This window comes from Cicer arietinum, chromosome 2 (genome assembly GCF_000331145.2).
Source record: "Cicer arietinum cultivar CDC Frontier isolate Library 1 chromosome 2, Cicar.CDCFrontier_v2.0, whole genome shotgun sequence".
Taxonomy (NCBI): domain Eukaryota; kingdom Viridiplantae; phylum Streptophyta; class Magnoliopsida; order Fabales; family Fabaceae; genus Cicer; species Cicer arietinum.
The window spans coordinates 7,748,935-7,769,120 of NC_021161.2; the positions used below are offsets into that span (position 1 = coordinate 7,748,935).

The window sequence follows — 20,186 nt, forward strand, 5'->3', positions numbered from 1 at the left end:
TACTACTTGTTAGTTTTAATTTTTTAATAATTATTTGTTTAATTTAAATATTTGATTTTATTATAATTTTAATCTCTTTATTTTTATCAATTCACGGATTTAGTTTTTCTATTTTAAAAGTCAATATTTTTGGTTCATTCCTCAAATCTTTGTACTAAAAAATAACGCTTTGACATATTTTGAATAATGTGACATACAATTTCATAATATAGAATAATTCATACGCATTAATTATTCATATGTCATTAATTAAATTACAAAAATAAAAAATTTATGAAGATGAAAGTTAAATTTTTAGAGGATTTTAATATAATTTAATGAGTGTTAATTATTATATATCGTTGTGTTATATGTCACGTTATTTAAAACATATTATATCACCATATTTTTAGTTAAATAATCATAATGAGAGACCACAACTATTATATTTTCAATAGGGAGATTGGTTTCATGAACCGATAAAAATATAAAGACTAAAATTATAATTAAGTCAATATATTTTTATTATTATTTTTCATATGCTTTTAATATAGTCTATCAATGTAATTTGAACCAACACCATATAGATCAAATTTAAACCACATTAATTTGAATTGCGTCATATCAAGTTTTTCAAAGGTGACATCCAAATGACAAGTATTTTCATATTTGGATTAGATGATTTTTTGGTCTCATAACTCATCTAAATTGCACCCTAAACACCCCTAATTAAATGTATGTTGATTTTATCTTTGATGTACTTCCTCTAGTCACTATTATAAACACACACAAAAGTATTTAATCTTGGCCACTGTTATAAGTAAAAATTAACTATTTGTGAATCATTTAATGTTATCATTTTCAATACCCCTTTCATTTATTTCAAACATTTAATATTTATAGTTATGTGTTTGACATTAAAAAGTGAAAATTTAATAAATTTAAGTTGTATTTTACATAAAATTAATTGCACTTAACTACATTTCTTAATATCGCAAAAGTAGTTTTTTTGTTTATAATAGTGACCGGAGAGAGCATGAATCTAAATGTAAACATTGTCATTGAGAGAATATGAAATATTGGTTAACGAATATGCATTTTTGAAAATAATATAAACTACTTTTTGACATTTTCATTGTTTCTAGAAATGTAGACAATTGTTTATTTCAAAAGTATCTTATTTCTTTATTAATGACTAACACTTCCGATCCCCGTTAGTGTCATTCGAAGAGAGTCAAATATAAATCTTTTTTTGTAAGTGTTTAATGAATTCTATAAATAAGGATATTAGAGGTGCGATTGCGATCGATTTGAGGCAAAAACTCATCTGATCCAAAGATAAAATTACATGTGGTTCGATTTTGTTTTGATGATAAGTTTAAAAAAATTTGATCCGATTCAATTTTAAATGGTTTAATTTGAGTTGATTTTTGGATATTCAATTTACAATTTAAAAAATATTTACTAATATTATAAAAATATGATAAAATAATAAATTTGATGGAAAATATAACATAAAATAGTACATTATAGAATAACAATGATCAACTATATTTAAAATGCATGAAATAACAATAGAATAAATTAAATTAAATTAAATTAATAAATATTATTAGGAAAAAATTAAAAACCAACAAATAATAAATAATGCAATATAATATTATTTAATAAATAAATAAGTATTAAAATTTAGGCTAAATTACATCTGCGATCCTTTAACTTAATTTCAGTTAACGTTTTAGTCTTTTATCTTCTTTTTTTTTTCTCCCGATTTAGTCCTTTATTTTAATTTTAAGTGATAATTTAATATTTTATGTTTTAAAATGTCAACAATGTTATCCTTTTTTTTTTACAAAAATTCAAAAAAATCATCAAAATTTTCAAACAAAACTCATAAAATTAATAATCATCTTCAATATAATGCAAATTTCATCAAATGCACAACTCAAACATTCAAATAAACTCATATTTTCATCTCCAACAACATCAAATAAAGAATGCAAAAATGAGTTTATTTAAAGATTTAAGTTATGAATTTGATTAAATTTACATTTTATTGAAGATAATAATGAATTTTATGGATTTTGTTTGAAAATTTTGATGATTTTTTTGAATTTTTGTAAAAAAAAAGGACAATATTGTTAATATTTTAAAATATAAAATATCAAATTGTCACTTAAAATTAAAATAAAGGACCAACTCGAGAAGAAAAAAAATGAATAAAACGTTAACTGAAATTAAATTAAGAGATTGCAAATATAATTTAACCTAAAATTTATTATTGCAGTTTAATTATATTTTGAATAAAGAATTTAAAATTTGATATGTATAGTTTTCACAAAAGGACATTCTTAAATATATCGAAAACTATTTGATTTTACGTTGTTTCAGAGGAAACAAAATCAAATAATTTTTTGACAAAATTAACACAAGCATGACTTTTTGTTTTTACTAACAATTTTTAAATGTGATTGCAGCATATATGTTATAGGACATAATAGTACTCTTGTAGTATCAAAATAAAATCTGGTTAGGTGAAAACGTCACTGCAGTATAGCATTGACAAAGAAAAATCAATTGACACAACCACTATCTTTAATTCTTTCTTTTTTTGACTCACTATTTTCAAAGCTAAAAAATACATTCAATTAACACAACCACTGTCTTTAATTCTTTCTTTTTTTGACTCACTATCTTCAATTCTTCAAAGCTATAAAATACATTAAATGCACAACCTTACTTACTCAGCCTTAAATTTAGGTGATGCCAACTTGAAATCATATAAATTTATTTAGATGCTATTAACCCGTAGACAGATAACTCAAACTAAAAAATTGAATCCAAGTATACTCCATTGTGTCACATTTGAATTCAATTAATCAATTTTGACAATTTCCCATATTAATATGTATAAATTAACGCAATACAATAATATTATTAATTAAAGTAATCATTATAAATATCAGTGCATTAATACTATCATAAAAAAATATTAAATTAAATTTTTTGTAAGTAGTATGAATGGAAAAATACAATTAAAAAATATAATTAGTATCACCATAAAAAATTAAAAATGTCAATTATTTTAAAATAATATTTTACAAATAAATTAATTATTACACAACTTATAAAATATTACCTAATAGTATAAAATTGAATAATAATTTAAATATATTTTTGGTCATTCCAATTATAAATTTATTTGATTTTGATCCTCATAAGTTTTTTTTTTGTTTAGTTCATGCAAATATAGTTTCATTTTAAAATATTAATTTAATCAAATTTCTGTTACAAAAACGGTAATACTGTTAAACTTAAATATAATTAAAACATGATTTTTTTAAATCTAAAATAAACTATAAATATAATTAAATTATAACATCTTTTAACTTAAAATTAACCCTCAACTATTTCATTTTTCTTCCCTAAAAATTGGCTCAAATTATTTCATTCTTCTTCTCTCAAATATTTCATTCTTCTCCCCTAAAAAAGTCACTCCTAAATAAATTAGGGTTATGATTCCAAATACAATATTAGTTCAAAGTGGTAAATGATTGTTTCTTCTTTCGATTGATTTGCTTCGATTTTCTTTGCGTCAATGAATGAAAGCTAACGATTGAGAAATGTTCAAAACGATAAACTGAATGTTTCCGTTATCAACGAATTGAATTTCGATTCATCAATGATCAAATCCGATCATTTTTTAATTCCAATTAACATTCTCAATTCGATTGCCAGTAGTTCGAGTTCCACCAAAAATCTGGTTAACGAATTGAAAAATATAATCATTCAAAAAATCTCCAAAGCAGATTTTACCTTAAATGATTATTATAGAAGGTAAAAACTAAAAAAAAAAATATTGAGCCAACAATTCCAAAAGAAACTACCGAGATTATCTTAATATCTTCGCTATCTTTGATAATATAAGACAAATTACTATCGTGCAATCAACCTGTCACTGTTGATTGTCTAAACTTGAACCAACAATTTCAAAAGAAACTATTTTGAAGTCATTAATTTTAAATTTTTTTAAGAAGAATGAAATATTTGAGATTAATTTTAAATTAAAAAAGTTGTAATTTAATTATATTAGAATTTATTTTGAATTTAAAAAAATTCATGTTTCAATTATGTTTAGGTTTAAGGGTGTTATAATTTTTGTAACGAAAGTTAGATAAAAATACTATTTTAAAATAAAACTATATTTGCATGAATATAAACCAAACAGGAAAAATTTACCAAAAATTAAAATAAAAAATGATTATAATTGTAAGAACTAAATAAATATTTAAATCTTGAATAATTATTATAAAAGGTGTACATCCTCATTTTCAAGTTGATTTTTGAATAACAGGATGGACCCAATTTGCATGAAACAAGTTAAAACAAGACTGTTTTACAATTGAAATAAGGAAAAGCATTAGTTACTTTTGTCTTCGTGAGATATAGCATTTCTGTTAAAATAAATATCCCACTGGACAAAATTGATGGTTACTAATTTTAGTAACACAGATCTACCATTTGTGCCATGAATTCTTTCACAGGTTTAACTTTAAACCCTTCATTTTTTCTTTTGACAGCGAAACTCACATATACACTGAATAAGGAGAAAAAAGGTATTTCATGTTCAAATTCACCATCCAACATATCTAATGTCATTAATTTACACACATTCCATAAACAATATTGTCTTTAACTTGTACTCCTTACTGCTCTTAAATATAAGAAAGAAAAAAGAAAAAAAAAAGTACATGTATTTTAGTCCAACAAAGGAAGTACTCAACATTTGTCACAACTCACTCTCAATATTTCCTCATCAATAATTCCTTTTCTGTTAGAGAAATTGAATTCACAATAACTAATCAGTTACCAAAAAGAAAACTAATCATTCCTCAATTGAAATTGCTTCTCCTTTCTACCAAAAACAAAATCTGATATTTTTCAATACAATATCCATAATATGAAGGTATAACAAATTAACAGACAAGATATGATAAATACTAAATACCTCACTCTTCAATTCTTGGATTCTCCTTCCATTTCTTCATAATCTCTAAAAAAATCTCATTCCAAGTATCAATAGGCCCGGGCAAACACCAATGAACACAGTCATTCTGAACATGCTCTTGAACCCCATTAGCAAAAGGAAAAGGATTCATATAAGGACCTGGATGACCATCTGGCCTCAATAGTGCTAATTTAGTTATGTCTAGTGCCTCCAACCTAATAATCCCCTCAAATTCACTACTTTTCACCTTAGCACTTTCCACTTCTTCAATCTCAATCTTTCTTATCTCATCATCCATTCCTTCAAGTTCCTTTTCTCTATTTCTATAAGGCTTAGTCTTAGGACAAGCACCAGCTTTATCCCATTCACCTTCAAAATGAGCAGGTGAAAATGTTGTCACAATTACATCAACTCCATTACTACCCTTAATACTATTTCCTTTCCTATCAATTATGCTATTAAGGGTAGTTCTTAAAGCCTTCCTTAAAACATCATAAAACCCAATTTCAGTGTGATTAAAACCAGGACAGTAATGACACCCTAAAACTGAATCATTCTCATAGTAAACTGCAGGATGCAAAAACCAATGACCAACTGAAATCACAATAAAATCCATAAATTCCATCTCTTTTCCCCATTTCTCATCAACAAGATCCAAATACAACTTATTATGATTTGGCCCTTCATTTGATTTCTCAACACCTTGAACAAGAAAAGGGGACCAATACACTGACACACTTGCATTGTGAGAAACAAAGTTCCACTTTCTAAATTTGTTGTCAACGCCACTTGTGTAAACAAGATTAGGAGTTGAAACAGTTGATAACATACAAAGAAGTGACTCTAATTGGTTCCTAGCCATAGAATCACCAACAAAAGCTATGTGCTTGTTGGTAATGATTTGAAGAAAAGTGTTTGGTTCAAACCTTGGAAGATTGCATTGATTTGGTTTCCATCTCCAGTTAAGGTAATCAGAATCAGGTCTTCCATGTTTGATGCAATTTTGACCTTCTTTGATTGTTCCACATGTTGTTCCATTGTATAAAGGTCCTCTTCTGTCACGGATCCATTTTCCATTGAAATAGTCACATGGGGTGTCCAAAGTTTCTACCTTTTCTGCATAAAACAACATTTCAAGTCTTAGAAAACACAAATCTTACATTCCTAGATCTGTAGCACCGACCCCTCTAATCCAAGTCTTGTCCTAGTGTCCAACACAAACACCAACACAACACCTGATTACATTCAATTAACTCAATTTATCAAATTATTATCAGTGTCGACATATCAGTGTCTTCTCTAGTGTTCGTGTCAAGACTTCAAAGAATCCATAGTTGCTAAATAAGATTTAAGAGAAAACCCATTTGTAAAAATATGATTTTTAACAAGATGAGATTGTGCATAGATGTATACCTGAAGAAGGAGGTGTAGAAGTAAAAGAAGGGGGTGTTGAAGAAGCAGAAGAGTGAGAGATGATGGTGGAATGAGGAAGTTCAGTTTGTGTAGATGGAAGAAAGGGAATAGGGTAGAAGTATAAGCTAAGAAGAGAAATAGGAAGAAGAGCATAGAGAAACAAAGAAAAAAGTTTCTTGGTAAGTGATTGGTCTCTATTTGGATTTGAAATTCCCATTTTGAAAGCCTTATTTTCTTGATTATGGTTCAGTTTTGAGTTCTTTATGGTGTTTAGAGATGAGATGTATAAAGAATGAAGAAAATGGATTTGAAGTGCAATTGTGAGGGGAAAGTTGGGAGCGTAGAGAAAGAAGCTGATTACTACTTAATTGGCTTCTTCAACTCAAGTCGGTTGTAAAAACACTCTTTAGACTCTCTTTAAATTTTTTAGTCAAGACGTGGCACAATAATTGAAGTTGTGGCTTTTCAAACTTAATTCTACATTCAATGTTTGGGTGATTAATTTATTTGTGAATTTTTGTTATTTAAAGATAAATTTATCTGTGTAATTATGTGTTGATGAATTATTAACAAATTAGTTTATTGATAAATTAATTTAATATTTTATTGGCAAATTAGTAAGTATATTGATGATACAAAGTAATCAAAATTCAATCTGACATTAAATTCATGTAGATATTATTTAAATTTAAAATTTAACTAGGATTGGATTGATATAATTAAATTTAGTTTTTAAAGTATATTTTATAGTTTAAATATAAAATAATAACAAAATATTATAATTTTTATTATATTAAATATTAATATAATTTATCATATATTATAATTATTTATCTTTATATGTTCTTTATCTTTATATGTTAGGTCATTATTATTCAATTTATTAAAGACGAGTTTGTTTATGAATTTGGTTCTGTTAAGTGCAGCATTTGTAATTGGTATTCTTTAAAACAAAAAATTTATCGTGAACGCACCGTGACAAATTAGTCAATTAAAAATTTAAATTACATATAGAAAATAGTTAGTATATTAATGATATTTATGTAAAATTAACAAAACAATTAAAATTGAATTAGATATTAAATCGACGTAAACACGTGGATTTAAAATAATGACATTTAGGAAAGATTATCATATATTATAATTATATATCTTTATATGCTAAGTTATTATTATTTAATTTATTAGATTATTGTTTAGTTTTTATAGTCGATATATATAATATGTCATTATTTAATGTGTTGTATTATTCATAGTTTTAGATTTTTTTTACGTCCAAAGCTTTATCATTTACTATTTTTAGGGGTTTATCATTATTTTTTACGTCTTTGAGAGATTTATCATTACTATTACTATCTCGACTAGAATATTAATATATTACGCTATAGTACGTTTTAAATAAATAAAGTGAAGTTAAAGTAAACTCAAATTGAGGCCCAACAACTTGTAAAAATAAAAGAGAAAATTTTATCTCATACTCTCTAATTATACCTATACTTCTAAATCAGAAATGCAATGACGTTTTTGCCCTCGTTTAAATAATAAAATCTCCAAAAATTTACCATTTTTCATTTCAAGATTTCCAGAATTTAAGAGTGAGTTTTTTTTTCTTCCAAACTTCCGGAGAACTTGAATATAAGTTTTTCGGTACACAAGATACACTCCGGAAAACTTGTTTGAAGTTCTCCGGTACATAAGCCACTACTGGAAAATATTTTTTGAAGTTCTCCGATGCAGAGGACTCTTCCAGAAAACTTTTTTGAACTTCTCCGATACAGAGACTTGTTCTGGGAAACTTGAGGCTTAACATTTTCGGTAGTTACCGGAGAACTTGAACCTCAAGTTCCCCGGAAGTTATATATATATATATATATATAATTATAATTTTATAACTAATAGTGATTTATTTCTTTTAATTTTTTAATTTTTCATTAGACGCACGAGGAAGAGACGACAAAATCATACGAATTACACGTGATACTAATACTTCTACATCATCCACGATGAATCCCCCAAAAAGAATTCGACCGACAGCTTCAAAGAGAAGAAGACGAATGATAATTGAAGACGATGATGAGGGACATCATGATGATGAATTTATCCCATATGTGACTATGTATCAGCATGAGGAGTCTTCTATAGTGCATGAGGAGGAGGAGGTACATGAGCAGGTGGATGTACATGAGTCGGTGGATGTACATGAGCAGGTGGATGTACATGAGCAATAGGAGGCTGCACCTGCTCATGAGGGAGAGCATATGGAGGAGGGGCATGATGGATCTGAGGGACCTGGTGAGGTCACACGGTATCCTAGAGGACCTTATTATTTATTTGTCCTTACACGATATCGTCATCATGTTTCAGCTAAACTATGGTTTGGTGAGATATATTAAATTAATTATTATTTAAAGTGTATTAAAAATATTTAAATTGATTATTATTTTTGGTGTAAGTTAAATTTTAATGTCATATATTTTCTTTGTATACAGGAGCGACCATTGCTAAAAATTGTTGCGCATGGAAAGAAAATGCAACAATTTACCCTGCCAGTACTCTCGCAACCCATAGAGAACTGGATAAATTTGTCAGGTTTGAACCCATTACAACGGGGTAGTTTGAAAATGATCGACAACAGCCTGATTTTTGCGTTTGTGGAAATATGGCATTCCGAGACATCGTCATTTCACATGCCATTTGGTGAAATGACGATTACTTTGGATGATGTTGTCAATCTTCTGGGATTGCCTATTTGGGGTGAGTTCTACGGTCCACCCGATGTAGATAGAATAATGACATGTAATCTTGCCATGACTCTATTAGTAGTGACCGCATAAGAGATCTGGAAGAAGACCAAAAATACTAGAGGTGTGCATTATAGACTGGATTGGTTGAAAAAGGTCTTGAGAAGACAATGTGCAACCGAAAGATTTGACTGTGCTGTTATGGCATATCTGTTGAATTTAGTAGGGAGTACTATTTTCGCTGATAAGAGTCATACTCTAGTTGATACGAAATACCTTCCTTTATTCAGATATTTAGACGGTACAGATAAATATGCATGAGGTACTGTTGCACTCGTAGTGCTTTATGACTACCTCTCAGATGCTTGCTGTTATGACACCAAACAGCTATATAGATATATGACACTGCTTTAGGTATCAATTATTTATTTAATTTTAATTATTAAATATTATATTAATTATTGTTATTTATTTATTTATTTTTATGTTTAATTATTAGTATTTATCATTATTTATTTATTTTTATATTTAATTTATTAATTATTGTTAATTATTAATTGTTTATTTATCATTAATATATTTATTTTTATTTACAACAGTGTTGGATTTACGAATATTTTCCAAATATTTGTAATAGAGGTGATCAGGGTGCTGACGTGGAATGTTTTGCCCGAATGAATAGATGGTGCTACAAACAAGACAAGCATAAGGTCCATGAATACATACGTATCATTGATGTATTGACACCTTCAGATGTTATATGGAGACCATGGGAGAATCATAGGGGTGTCATTCCTTTTGATGATATCATGTTTTATACTAGTCAGATTCGATTATGCAGCACTGTAGTGAAATATCTGTCAGAGAGGTGTTTGAGACAATTTGGATATGTCCGATATATTCCTTCACCGCCACTTCCAGATCCATCTAGATTATTTGATGTAGATGTGGAATGGTTGGGATATGTGACGCCAATGACATAGATATTTCACAAGCTTTGTCCAACTACATATCCATCTGAGTGTGAAGATGGATATTTGGAGTGGTTATATCAAGTGTCTCATCCACTGCTAGTGCAACCAGATGGTGTACCCCAGGTCCCACATTATAGTATACCGCCCACCAGTGCAGATGCTTCTAGTTCACAGCCGCCACGTATCCTACAGCAGATCAGTGATCTTACTCCTCTGCATCTTTTTTCTATTATCTCTCACACAATCGAATCATACTCATCTGTTTATATATTTTGTGAGATTTTAGTTACATTACTTTTATCTCGGTCTTGCCATGAGAGTAATATGTGTCTGGGAACAATATTATATTTTGTTAAGTCATGAATATGTTTTCTTTCTTCTTCATCTAAGCGTCCAACATATGCATGCCCCTCCAAAGTATTAGATAATTCATAGTTGTCAATTCCACAAATTACTTTAACTATCCATGCTGAACCATCTTTTAATGGTTTTGATCTAAGCTTGAAAGGACAATCACACTTTTTTGTTGAGCTTCGAGTTAAACTAGTAGCACATTTGTATTTTCTTCATTTTTCACAACCTAATATTAATTTATTTCTCATTCCTTACTCTCTCGTCTCTATATCTGATCTTCTGCTAATAACAGTAACTTTATTTTTTATACTGATTTCTTTTGCCCAATTCACAACAACGTCCCTTGTATCAAATATCGGAAATAAAATAAAATTATAATTAATCACAATAATACTTATTCATACCTAATCTGTGTCAAAAATATTTGTAGTATCGACGCATGTTTTATCTATTAATAGTAGCGGTTTATTCATATTTGTTAATATTTTAAAAAAAATTAATAAAATTCGAAAAACTTAAAAATTAAATTTAAAAAAATAGTTCTGTACCGAAAAACTTGTATATGAAGTTTTCCGAAAGGAATTTTTCCCTTATGTACTGGAAAACTTGTAAATGAAGGTTTCTGGTACACAATTTTTCCCTTTCTGTACCAAAAAAATGTGTTTTAACTTCTTCGGTATTAACCTTCTGCACCGGAAAACTTGAAAAAACTTTTTCGAAAACAGACTGTGTACCGAAAATCTTCTTAAATATTTTCCGAAAGTTATTGAAAAACTTTTAATTCTTCGGAAATGATTGACTGGTAAAAAAAAAAAATAACTTTAGATTGTGTGAAATAGTAAAAAAAAATTGAAGGTATTTTTGCCTTTTTGAAATTTTTTTAGAGTACAGGACAAATTTTGGGGATAAAGAGTAAATTTTTCAATAATTGAAGTCCATAAAAAAAAAAAAAAAAAAAAAAAAGAGAAAAAATATAGAAAAGCAAGTAAAATGGATGCAGTCGCCACTAGTCTTCTGTTATGTTTCTTTTCTACTCTCCTATGTTATTTTCTACTAGTCTATGTTCTTTCATCTTCTTCTTCTTCAATGGGTATCTCTTATTCTTCTTTTTTCTAACACCCTCTTTTTCCCGGTTTTTATTCGGTTTTCTGATTCTCACCCCGGTTTTAGTGCAAGACAGTTTTAATGGTTAACCGAAAATACAGGTATAGTTTCCGGTTGAATCAGTTATAACTTGTTAATTTACAATAACTTAAACATGAGTGGATGCAAGTTAACAAGTCTTTATAGAATTCACCAACATGTATCCATTAATTATTTTAGGTAATATAAATTACCGACCTAATTAACAAGCTTTCTCATTAATAATTGAAAATATAAAATTATGAGTTTGTTTGTTATGCAAAAGAGTACATACTAGACATGAACGAACAATAAGACAAAAATGTAAATGGCAGATTTTTTGTGTTGTATGATATTTGATATAGAAAATAGATAACACAAACAAAATAATGTAAAATTTATTAATAATATCATTTATGACATATATAAATATTTATGATGATAAATATTAATAGAAGAGAAGAGAGAAAGAGTGATGAAAGAGTAAAAGTAAGAGAGAAAATATAATAGAGATAGATAAATAGATAGGAGAAATGGATGAGGTGTTGGATTTGTGTTGGTGACAATTGCTGCAAGACTTTAATAGTGAAGTTGTTGATGAAGATTATATGTAGCAAATTCCAAAGCGTGTTGTTACACTAGCCTTTAGGTTCGATTCGCCCCCACCAATCGGATGCAAATGAGATAACCAGCGAATCCCCTTCAAGGTACTTTGGAAACCTTGATATGATTTGCACTATCACACCAAGAATATCTTTCAATAGTATGTTACAAAATAATGTTACCTATTCTTTTCTCATGCATTAGAAAAGAATAAGTTGACTTAGTATATGAGAATGAGTGAAAGAAAATGGATGGCAATTACTTGAATTAGTTGTTTGCATTATGTCCAAAGTGACCTTATTTATAGGAAAAATAATGTCACTTGGAAAAGAGTTGCAATTCTTCTTCTGCCACTGTTTGCGAAGGGACATATATAATTAACGTTCATATATAAATTGAAGTTATGCGATGGTCTGATGGCAAAACATTGTGCCTGTTCACGTATGACCCGAGTTCGATTCCTCCTTGCACCTTTTCATTTTAAATCAACAGTTGTATAACAAATTATAGATAAATATATTACCATTGGAAATATCTCACAAGAGGGAGATTAAAAGGAGAGAAAGGAGAAAGAAAGAAAGATAAAAGAGAGCTAGTACAGAATAAAAATATAATTTGGTATTTTGGATAGCAAACAAAAAAATTACCTCATATATAAGTAAGGGACAAGAATGAAAATGAGATGTAGATTTAAATAAAAGTCTCACAAAATATTTTAGTAATGAATACTACCTTCATTACTAAATATACTACTCATTTGAATAAATTATGTGAATTAAGAAAATTTATTGTGATATTAAATTTGTTGATAATTAATATAATTTTATAAATTTAACTTTCAAAAGAGACAACTAGTTAATATTTTCATTGAAGTATATATTACAGAAAAATATATAACATATTTAGAAGTATATTGATAAATAAATAATTACAAAATACAAGGATTTGAAATTGCACACAATGATCGGTTTCTGAGACGGCAAAAATAAATTCACAAACTGAACAACTTGAGACACTGAAAATCCAGACAATCATCAACTAGCAATTTTACCTCATCTAGCCAAACGAGCCAACCACTATTTATTTTATTTTATTTTATTTTTATAAATATAGTCAACCGCTTTTAATTGTTTTTATTTAATTTAATTTTAATCAAATCAATCAGTTTCATTTTTAAATGACCCTCTACGGATCTTTTTTCAGCCAAATTCTTCTCTATCTCTCTCCTAACTAGTTTAAAAAATAAATAAACAAAGAAAAAAAAAAGTAAGAACTAAGAGTGATAATAAAAATTAATGAAAGAAATAGAGAGTGAAGAGAGAAATATGGAGATCCAAATTAGACTCTACACACATGACACATTTATACGTGTATCCTTCATTACCTCACATACATGCTTTTACTTCATCCTTCTTTTGTTTCCTTCATTCATGGATTTCTCTTTCTCCTCCCGAAACATTTAGGATCAACAACTCCTTTGTTACTTATAACCTATTTCATTTCATCATGAACATCTTCCATAATTCCTTTCATCCAAAATATAATATAGAATTTTGTCAAAATATTATTTGATTCCCTCCTCAACGGACCCAAAAAAAAATCATGACGATTAAGCGGTGAGTTTCTTCAATTGAATAATTTTATTTTATAACCCAACAAATCTATTTGTGTCTCTATGTCACACTTTCTTTAATCTCACATTACCTCACATATGCAATAAATAACCCATGACAAGGAAAAAACAATATTTTTCAATTCATAGTACTTTGTCAGAAACACAATAAAATTTTATGTGTGGCTTAATCTCTTCATTAAATGTTACATTTTTTTTTTCTTTCAAATTGAAGTTTTGAGCTCAAAATAGATAATTATGCACAATTTTCAACTTATGTGTGAGTGTGTGTGTATTAATTAAAAATGTAAGCTTAAAACAAAACACTTAAACAACGTTTACTTCACGCCAATAATTTTGATGGAAAATCTATTCTATTCCAAATAGAACACAACAAAAAGAGAGACTATGAGAAGAAAACAAAACAAGAAGGGAAGCACAAAGAAATGCTTTCAAAATGAAAAGTACAAAAACTACATTAAAAGATGATGATGTTGATTATGATTCTCTTTCCCCTTTCAACAAAACCCTTTTTCCACATACACTCCATCTTCTACTTCCCGTAGCTTTGTTACCCATAGCCATAGTTCTCCTTTGTTTATACTTTTACCCTTTGCCTCTTACACAATCTCAACCTCAACCTCATCAGCTTCACCATGTCACTCTTTCTCCTCAAGGTACGTGCATGTTTAATTTTATCTCCTTTAAACTATTTGTTAATAAATTTCCGAAGAATCAATGGATGATAAAGTCATAGCTCATACTTCAAATAGTTTTCTCTCTCTTTAAATCCTAATTCAACTCACAAATGCCAATGCCGACATTGTTAAGTTGAATGTTTTATTCTGAGTTCAAACTGTTAATTATATCTCCACTAAGACTATTTTTTTATAGAAAAAAATGATAAATATCACTATAAACTCAAGCAGATTTCGAGTTCGAACCCAAAAAAAACAACTTAAAAGATATTAAATTGCATACTTAATTGTCCTATTTATAGAAATTAGCTGGACAACTAATTGAACAACTAACTCCTAACTAATTTCTAGACCTACTAATGATTAACACTTACAAAATAATACTATCTCCAATCCTAATTATAAGAAAAAATTTGAAACATTTTTTGGTCTTATTTATAACAATAAATTGTGACTTTTAAAATGTATTTATTGTTTAAATAACTTTTTTTTATCTTTATGTAATATTTGTCTTTTAAATATTAGTAAATGTATTCAATGTCCCACACTTTTTTATAAAAGAATATATTTATAAAATTATTCAAAAAGTGACCCTAATAAATAAATTTATTGACATTGATGTTTTTTGTTTTATAATTGGGACAAGAAGGACCATTCTTTAACAAAATTATTGTAATTAAGATATTGGAGTTGTGTGGCATCCACTAACCCTATGATCTTGACTTTTTCCTTTATTGGCAGTAAAGGAAAAACACAAAGCTTATAACAATTCATGTGACTACTTCAATGGAGAATGGATCCATGACAAAAGAGGCCCTTTGTACAATGGAACAACATGTGCCACTATCAAAGAAGGTCAAAATTGTATCACTAATGGAAGACCTAACTCAACCTACCTTTATTGGAGATGGAAACCAAATCAATGCAATCTTCCAAGGTTTCAACCAAACACTTTCCTCCAACTAAGTCTAAACAAACACATAGCTTTTGTTGGTGATTCTTTAGCAAGGAACCAATTTGAGTCCCTCCTTTGCATGTTATCCTCTGTTTCAAAACCAAAACCTGTTCATCATAAAGGTTCACATTGGTGGCACTTTCCTTCTCACAATGCAACATTATCATTATATTGGTCACCATTTTTTGTGCAAGGCCAAGAAAGATCAAAATCAGGACCAAATTATAATACTATGTATTTGGACCGCGTTAACCAGAGGTGGTCGAAGGATATGGATCGAATGGACTTGATAGTTTTATCATTTGGGAATTGGTTTAATGTTCCTTCAATTTATTATGAGAATGGTTTGGTTTTAGGATGCTTAAATTGTTCTGATCTTAATTACACTGATATTGGTTTTTATGTTCCTATAAGAAAGGCTTTAAGGACAAGTCTTGATGCTATAATTGAAAGGAGAAAAGGTAAAGGGAATAATGGGATTGGTGTGATTGTGAGAACTTTTTCACCTTCTCATTTTGATGGTGATTGGGATAAGGCTGGAACATGTTCTAAGACTGAACCTTATGGAAATGGTGAGAAGAAACTTGAAGGAATGGATGGTGAGATTAGAAAGATTGAAATAGAGGAAGTGGAAAGTGCTAAGGTGAAAGCTAACAAATTTGGAGGGATTAGGTTTGAGTTGTTGGATGTGACTGAATTGTCATTGTTGAGACCAGATGGTCATCCAGGTCCTTATATGAATCATTTTCTAGTTGCTAATGGAGTTTCAAATCATGTGCAAAATGATTGTGTACATTGGTGTTTGCCCGGACCTATAGATACTTGGAATGAGATTTTTCTAGAGATGATGAAGAAGTGGGAGTGGGAGGGACAACCAAGGAATGAAGATTGAAATATTTATCCTGTTTGGATAAACAACGTATTTGCCGTGCGACATATTTCTCTGAGATTCAATTGAGAGATTGACCTCTTTCGACATATGATTTTCTATAAGTATCAGTTAATGATCGAACCTCTAACCAAATAGTTAATGATCCAAGTATCTACCATTTGTGTTACACCATGTCTGTGTCATTCCTCTTATATCTTGTTAATTTATTAATCTTATCTTTCCATATATTAGGTTATGTTTGTTCTGTTTTTTCTATGATATTCTTCCATAAAGATATATATGTTAGTGGAAGAGGTTTTTTGTTTATCGTTGTGAGAGAAGGAAATTGTTTTGGGGTTTTAAAGTAAGTTGGACCAATATGCAGAAATTAAACTTTGATGTACATAATTTTTGTAAGTTACAATAGGAAGAAATCATGTTGGACCAACCATTTCTCCTATAGCATGTCAATGTACTTTAATTTTGCTTTGTTTCATCAGTTACGATCAATAATTTATCGACTATGTTACGTTTTATGACTCTATATATAAGTGGTATTCAATATTTGTAGTCATTGAACTAGGTAAGCTCAAATTTTCATGTATTACAACATGTAAGACAATTTTCCATTGATCATCGTTTATTTTAAATGTTGCACTACATTTTATTGTGATAAGTTTTAAAATACAAAAAATAACATGAACGTTATAAACTTTATAATGTTGTTATATAAGTTAGTTATACAACTATGATTTTGTGTAAATGTACATATATGTTACTAGTTTAAAAAAAAAAAAAAAATCTCTTTACACTTAAATTTTAGTTTAAGAATTCTGATTCGTCTAGTTGAACAAATTTGTGCTCATAAGTCATAAGTATGAGAACCATTTAATAAACTCATGTTCAGATTTTTGTAGAAACACTTACATCAAGAGAATGAGATTCAAAAGAAAAAGAATTTTACTTAATCATAAAAAATAAAGACTAGTCTCATAATCAATTTAAAGCATGAAAAATTTAGTGATACCATGTGGTAGTTACTCAGGTGGACAATGCTCTAATTTTTTGTACAAACCACAAAAAATTTACTTTAAAACAAAATGAAAAAATACTACTCTTATCAATATCAATTTAAATATTTCCTTTTGATACCTAACCTTAAACTAAAACTCTCATCTCTGAGGCAATATTAATCACATGTGCTGCAAACAATAAAGTATAAATTAACATTATTTGATAAATACTTAACTTTTGTTCTGACCCTCCCACTTCTTCATGATCTCTAAAAATATCTCATTCCATGTATCAATAGGTCCAGGCAGACACCAATGAACACAATCATTTTGAACAAATTTTCCAACTCCTTTAGCAAATGGAAAATAATTCATATAAGGACCTGGATGACCATCTGGTCTCAAGAATGCCAATTTAGTTACGTCAAGTGCTTCCAACCTAATAATACCTTTCACCTTAGCACTTTCCACTTCTTCAATCTCAACCTTTCTCATATCACTACTCATTCCGTCAACTTCCTTCTCTCCATTCTTATAAGGCTCAGTCTTAGGACAAGCACCAGCCTTATCCCAATCACCTTCAAAATGATGTGGTGCAAATGTTGTCACAATCACATCAATTCCATTTTTACCCTTAACATTATTATTATTTCCTCTCATATCAATTATACTATTAAGGCTAGTCCTTACAGCCTTCCCTAAAACACCATAAAACCCAATTTCAGTGTAATTAAAACCTTGACAATAATGACACCCTAAAATTGAACCACCCTCATGGTAAATAGCAGGAAGCAAAAACCAATGACCAATTGATAAAACAATCATATCCATTTGATTTATGTCCTTTGCCCATTTCTCATCAACATGATCCAAATATAACTCATTATTTGGTCTTGTGCTTGATTTTTCAATACCTTGGACTAAAAATGGAGACCAATACAAAGAAACACTTGCATTATGTGAAGAAAAGTACCATTTTGAGAATTCATTGTCTTTTCCATTTTGGTACACAAGATTGGGAATTGAAGAAGTTGATAACATACAAAGAAGGGACTCTAATTGGTTTCTTGCCAATGAGTCACCAACAAAAGCTATGTGTTTGTTTTTGATGAGTTTGAGAAAAGTGTTGGGATCAAACCTTGGAAGATTGCATTGGTTTGGTTTCCATCTCCAATAAAGATAGTCAGTGTCAGGTCTTCCATGTTTTATGCAATTTCTTCCTTCTTTTATCATACCACATGTTGTATCATTGTATAAAGGTCCTGCACTGTCTTTGATCCATTCACCCTTGAAGTAATCACATTGGTTTTCATAAGCTTTTCTCTTTACTGAAATCAAGCATAGTCAAACTATTAGTATTTTGTATTCAGTAGTGTCACTTTTATATAAACTCATTTCACGTCTTATCTTTAATCTATTTAGAATTTGAGTTTTTTTCGATACACTCTTCTTATCTAATACTATTAGTCGTGGTTAGTGAATATAAATAATGTATGTTTTTTTCGATACACCCTTCTTATCTAATACGAGTGAATATAAATAATTTATGGCATAGTCATTAAACTATAATATCATAAGAACTGAAATAATTAAAAAGAAATACATTCAAACATCACATAATAACGGAAAATACATTTAAGTATATTATTTTTGTAATTTTGATACATTTAAATAGTATTATAATATTGTCTTACAGATACATGTTTAAGGACTAAAATATTTGTTTCCGGAAATAAAATTGAAAAGAAAATCTACTAGCAATATTATAATTTTGAACAAAAGAAAAAATTGTGAATGGATATACCTGTATCAGCAGAAAGAGAAGAATAAGAAATGAAGTTTTTGGGCTTGGAATGAGAAAATTCAGTTTTTGGAGATGCAGAAAGGGTTAGATGGTAAAAGTATAGAAGAAACATAGCTACAGGTAGTATATAAAAAATAGTCCAAGGTAGAAATTTGTTGAAGAAATGTGAAGTTCTCATTTTCAGAGCTTAATTTCTTTTGTGCTTTGTTTTCCACTAACGTTTTCAATTATGAAGAATGAAAAAAAAAATCACTTTTCTTTTAAGGAGGTTTTTTGTGTGCAAGTCAAACAGGTTTGTTGGGTAATTGATTCAGTTATAGAAAGTAGAAACAATCTCCATGAAGCCATCATGATTTCTTTGACTAAAATGTAATTATTCAATTTTTTTTTTTTTTGTATTTTTCTTTACTAAGATATATCTTCAATTGTTATTGCTATAATTGATATCTTAATTAAGTCCGATTCCTTGTTTTTTGACCGAAAGTAATGATTCTTTGTTACTATGCCTTAAAAATTTATATATTTCAATATTTGTAAAGTAGCTAAAGCATACATTTATTTTTTTGACAAATAGCTAAATCATACATGAAAGTCTGTTCTAGGCACTTTGCATATCTTCGGTAAAAGAAAAAGCGCTATGCATACCACAGTAAAAAATTACTTATACAAAGTATAAAAATAATAGAAGGTATAAAATTTATAAGATTATTTAAAAAATATTAGTTATTTGATTGGTTAGAAAGAATAAGATTAGGACTAAAATATTTTAAACGGATTATAAAATTGAATTAAATAATTTAAATATATGACAAAACATAAAGAAACAAATGTTATACCAAAATTTAATGTCTTTCAGTCCTTTTGTTAATTTATTAATTTGTATTGACTTAATTTTAACTCAAGTGTCTCTTATAAAAAAATATTGGAATAAATATTATTTTACATTCATGTATAGACATTTTAAAAGATTTAGTAAGTTAATAATTTAATTGAATACATAATGACAAAATTGTAATAACATAATTTAAGTAATAATAGG

The 20,186-nt window shown here is 28.4% G+C and overlaps 3 protein-coding genes across 4 annotated transcripts; 1 reads left to right on the forward strand and 2 right to left on the reverse strand.

Moving 5' to 3' along the window:
- Window positions 1-4,581: 4,581 nt before the first annotated feature.
- LOC101513434 (xyloglucan O-acetyltransferase 1) lies at window positions 4,582-6,778 on the reverse strand. 2 transcript variants are annotated; one of them, XM_027332014.2, is made up of 3 exons: window positions 6,401-6,774; window positions 4,988-6,103; window positions 4,582-4,810 (listed from the first exon to the last, which is right to left on the reverse strand). In XM_027332014.2, the coding sequence occupies exons 1-2, from the start codon at window positions 6,615-6,617 to the stop codon at window positions 4,989-4,991; spliced, it is 1,332 nt and encodes a 443-aa protein (XP_027187815.1). In that variant the 5' UTR covers window positions 6,618-6,774; the 3' UTR covers window positions 4,582-4,810; window position 4,988. The 2 variants fall into 2 exon arrangements, with proteins under 2 accessions (XP_027187815.1, XP_027187814.1); XM_027332013.2 differs by having other exon boundaries at window positions 4,582-6,103; window positions 6,401-6,778.
- A 7,358-nt stretch (window positions 6,779-14,136) lies between these two features.
- On the forward strand, window positions 14,137-16,826 carry LOC101514084 (xyloglucan O-acetyltransferase 1-like). Its single transcript, XM_004489820.4, has 2 exons — window positions 14,137-14,483; window positions 15,246-16,826. The coding sequence occupies exons 1-2, from the start codon at window positions 14,264-14,266 to the stop codon at window positions 16,349-16,351; spliced, it is 1,326 nt and encodes a 441-aa protein (XP_004489877.1). The 5' UTR covers window positions 14,137-14,263; the 3' UTR covers window positions 16,352-16,826.
- A 475-nt stretch (window positions 16,827-17,301) lies between these two features.
- Window positions 17,302-19,411, reverse strand: LOC101490664 (xyloglucan O-acetyltransferase 1-like). The gene is made up of 2 exons (XM_027331745.2): window positions 19,148-19,411; window positions 17,302-18,671 (listed from the first exon to the last, which is right to left on the reverse strand). Exons 1-2 carry the CDS (start codon window positions 19,323-19,325, stop codon window positions 17,575-17,577), a joined length of 1,275 nt encoding a protein of 424 aa, XP_027187546.1. The 5' UTR covers window positions 19,326-19,411; the 3' UTR covers window positions 17,302-17,574.
- Between the last annotated feature and the right edge of the window lie 775 nt (window positions 19,412-20,186).

Coding starts and splice junctions, on each gene's coding strand:
- LOC101490664 (XM_027331745.2), bottom strand. CDS start 19,325: ATGAGAACTTCACATTTCTTCAACAAATTTCTACCTTGGACTATTTTT. Junction 18,672..19,147: donor TTCTCTTTCTGCTGATACAG/GTATATCCATTC, acceptor GCTTGATTTCAG/TAAAGAGAAAAGCTTATGAA.
- LOC101514084 (XM_004489820.4), top strand. CDS start 14,264: ATGAAAAGTACAAAAACTACATTAAAAGATGATGATGTTGATTATGAT. Junction 14,484..15,245: donor TGTCACTCTTTCTCCTCAAG/GTACGTGCATGT, acceptor CTTTATTGGCAG/TAAAGGAAAAACACAAAGCT.
- LOC101513434 (XM_027332013.2), bottom strand. CDS start 6,617: ATGGGAATTTCAAATCCAAATAGAGACCAATCACTTACCAAGAAACTT. Junction 6,104..6,400: donor TTCTACACCTCCTTCTTCAG/GTATACATCTAT, acceptor TGTTTTATGCAG/AAAAGGTAGAAACTTTGGAC.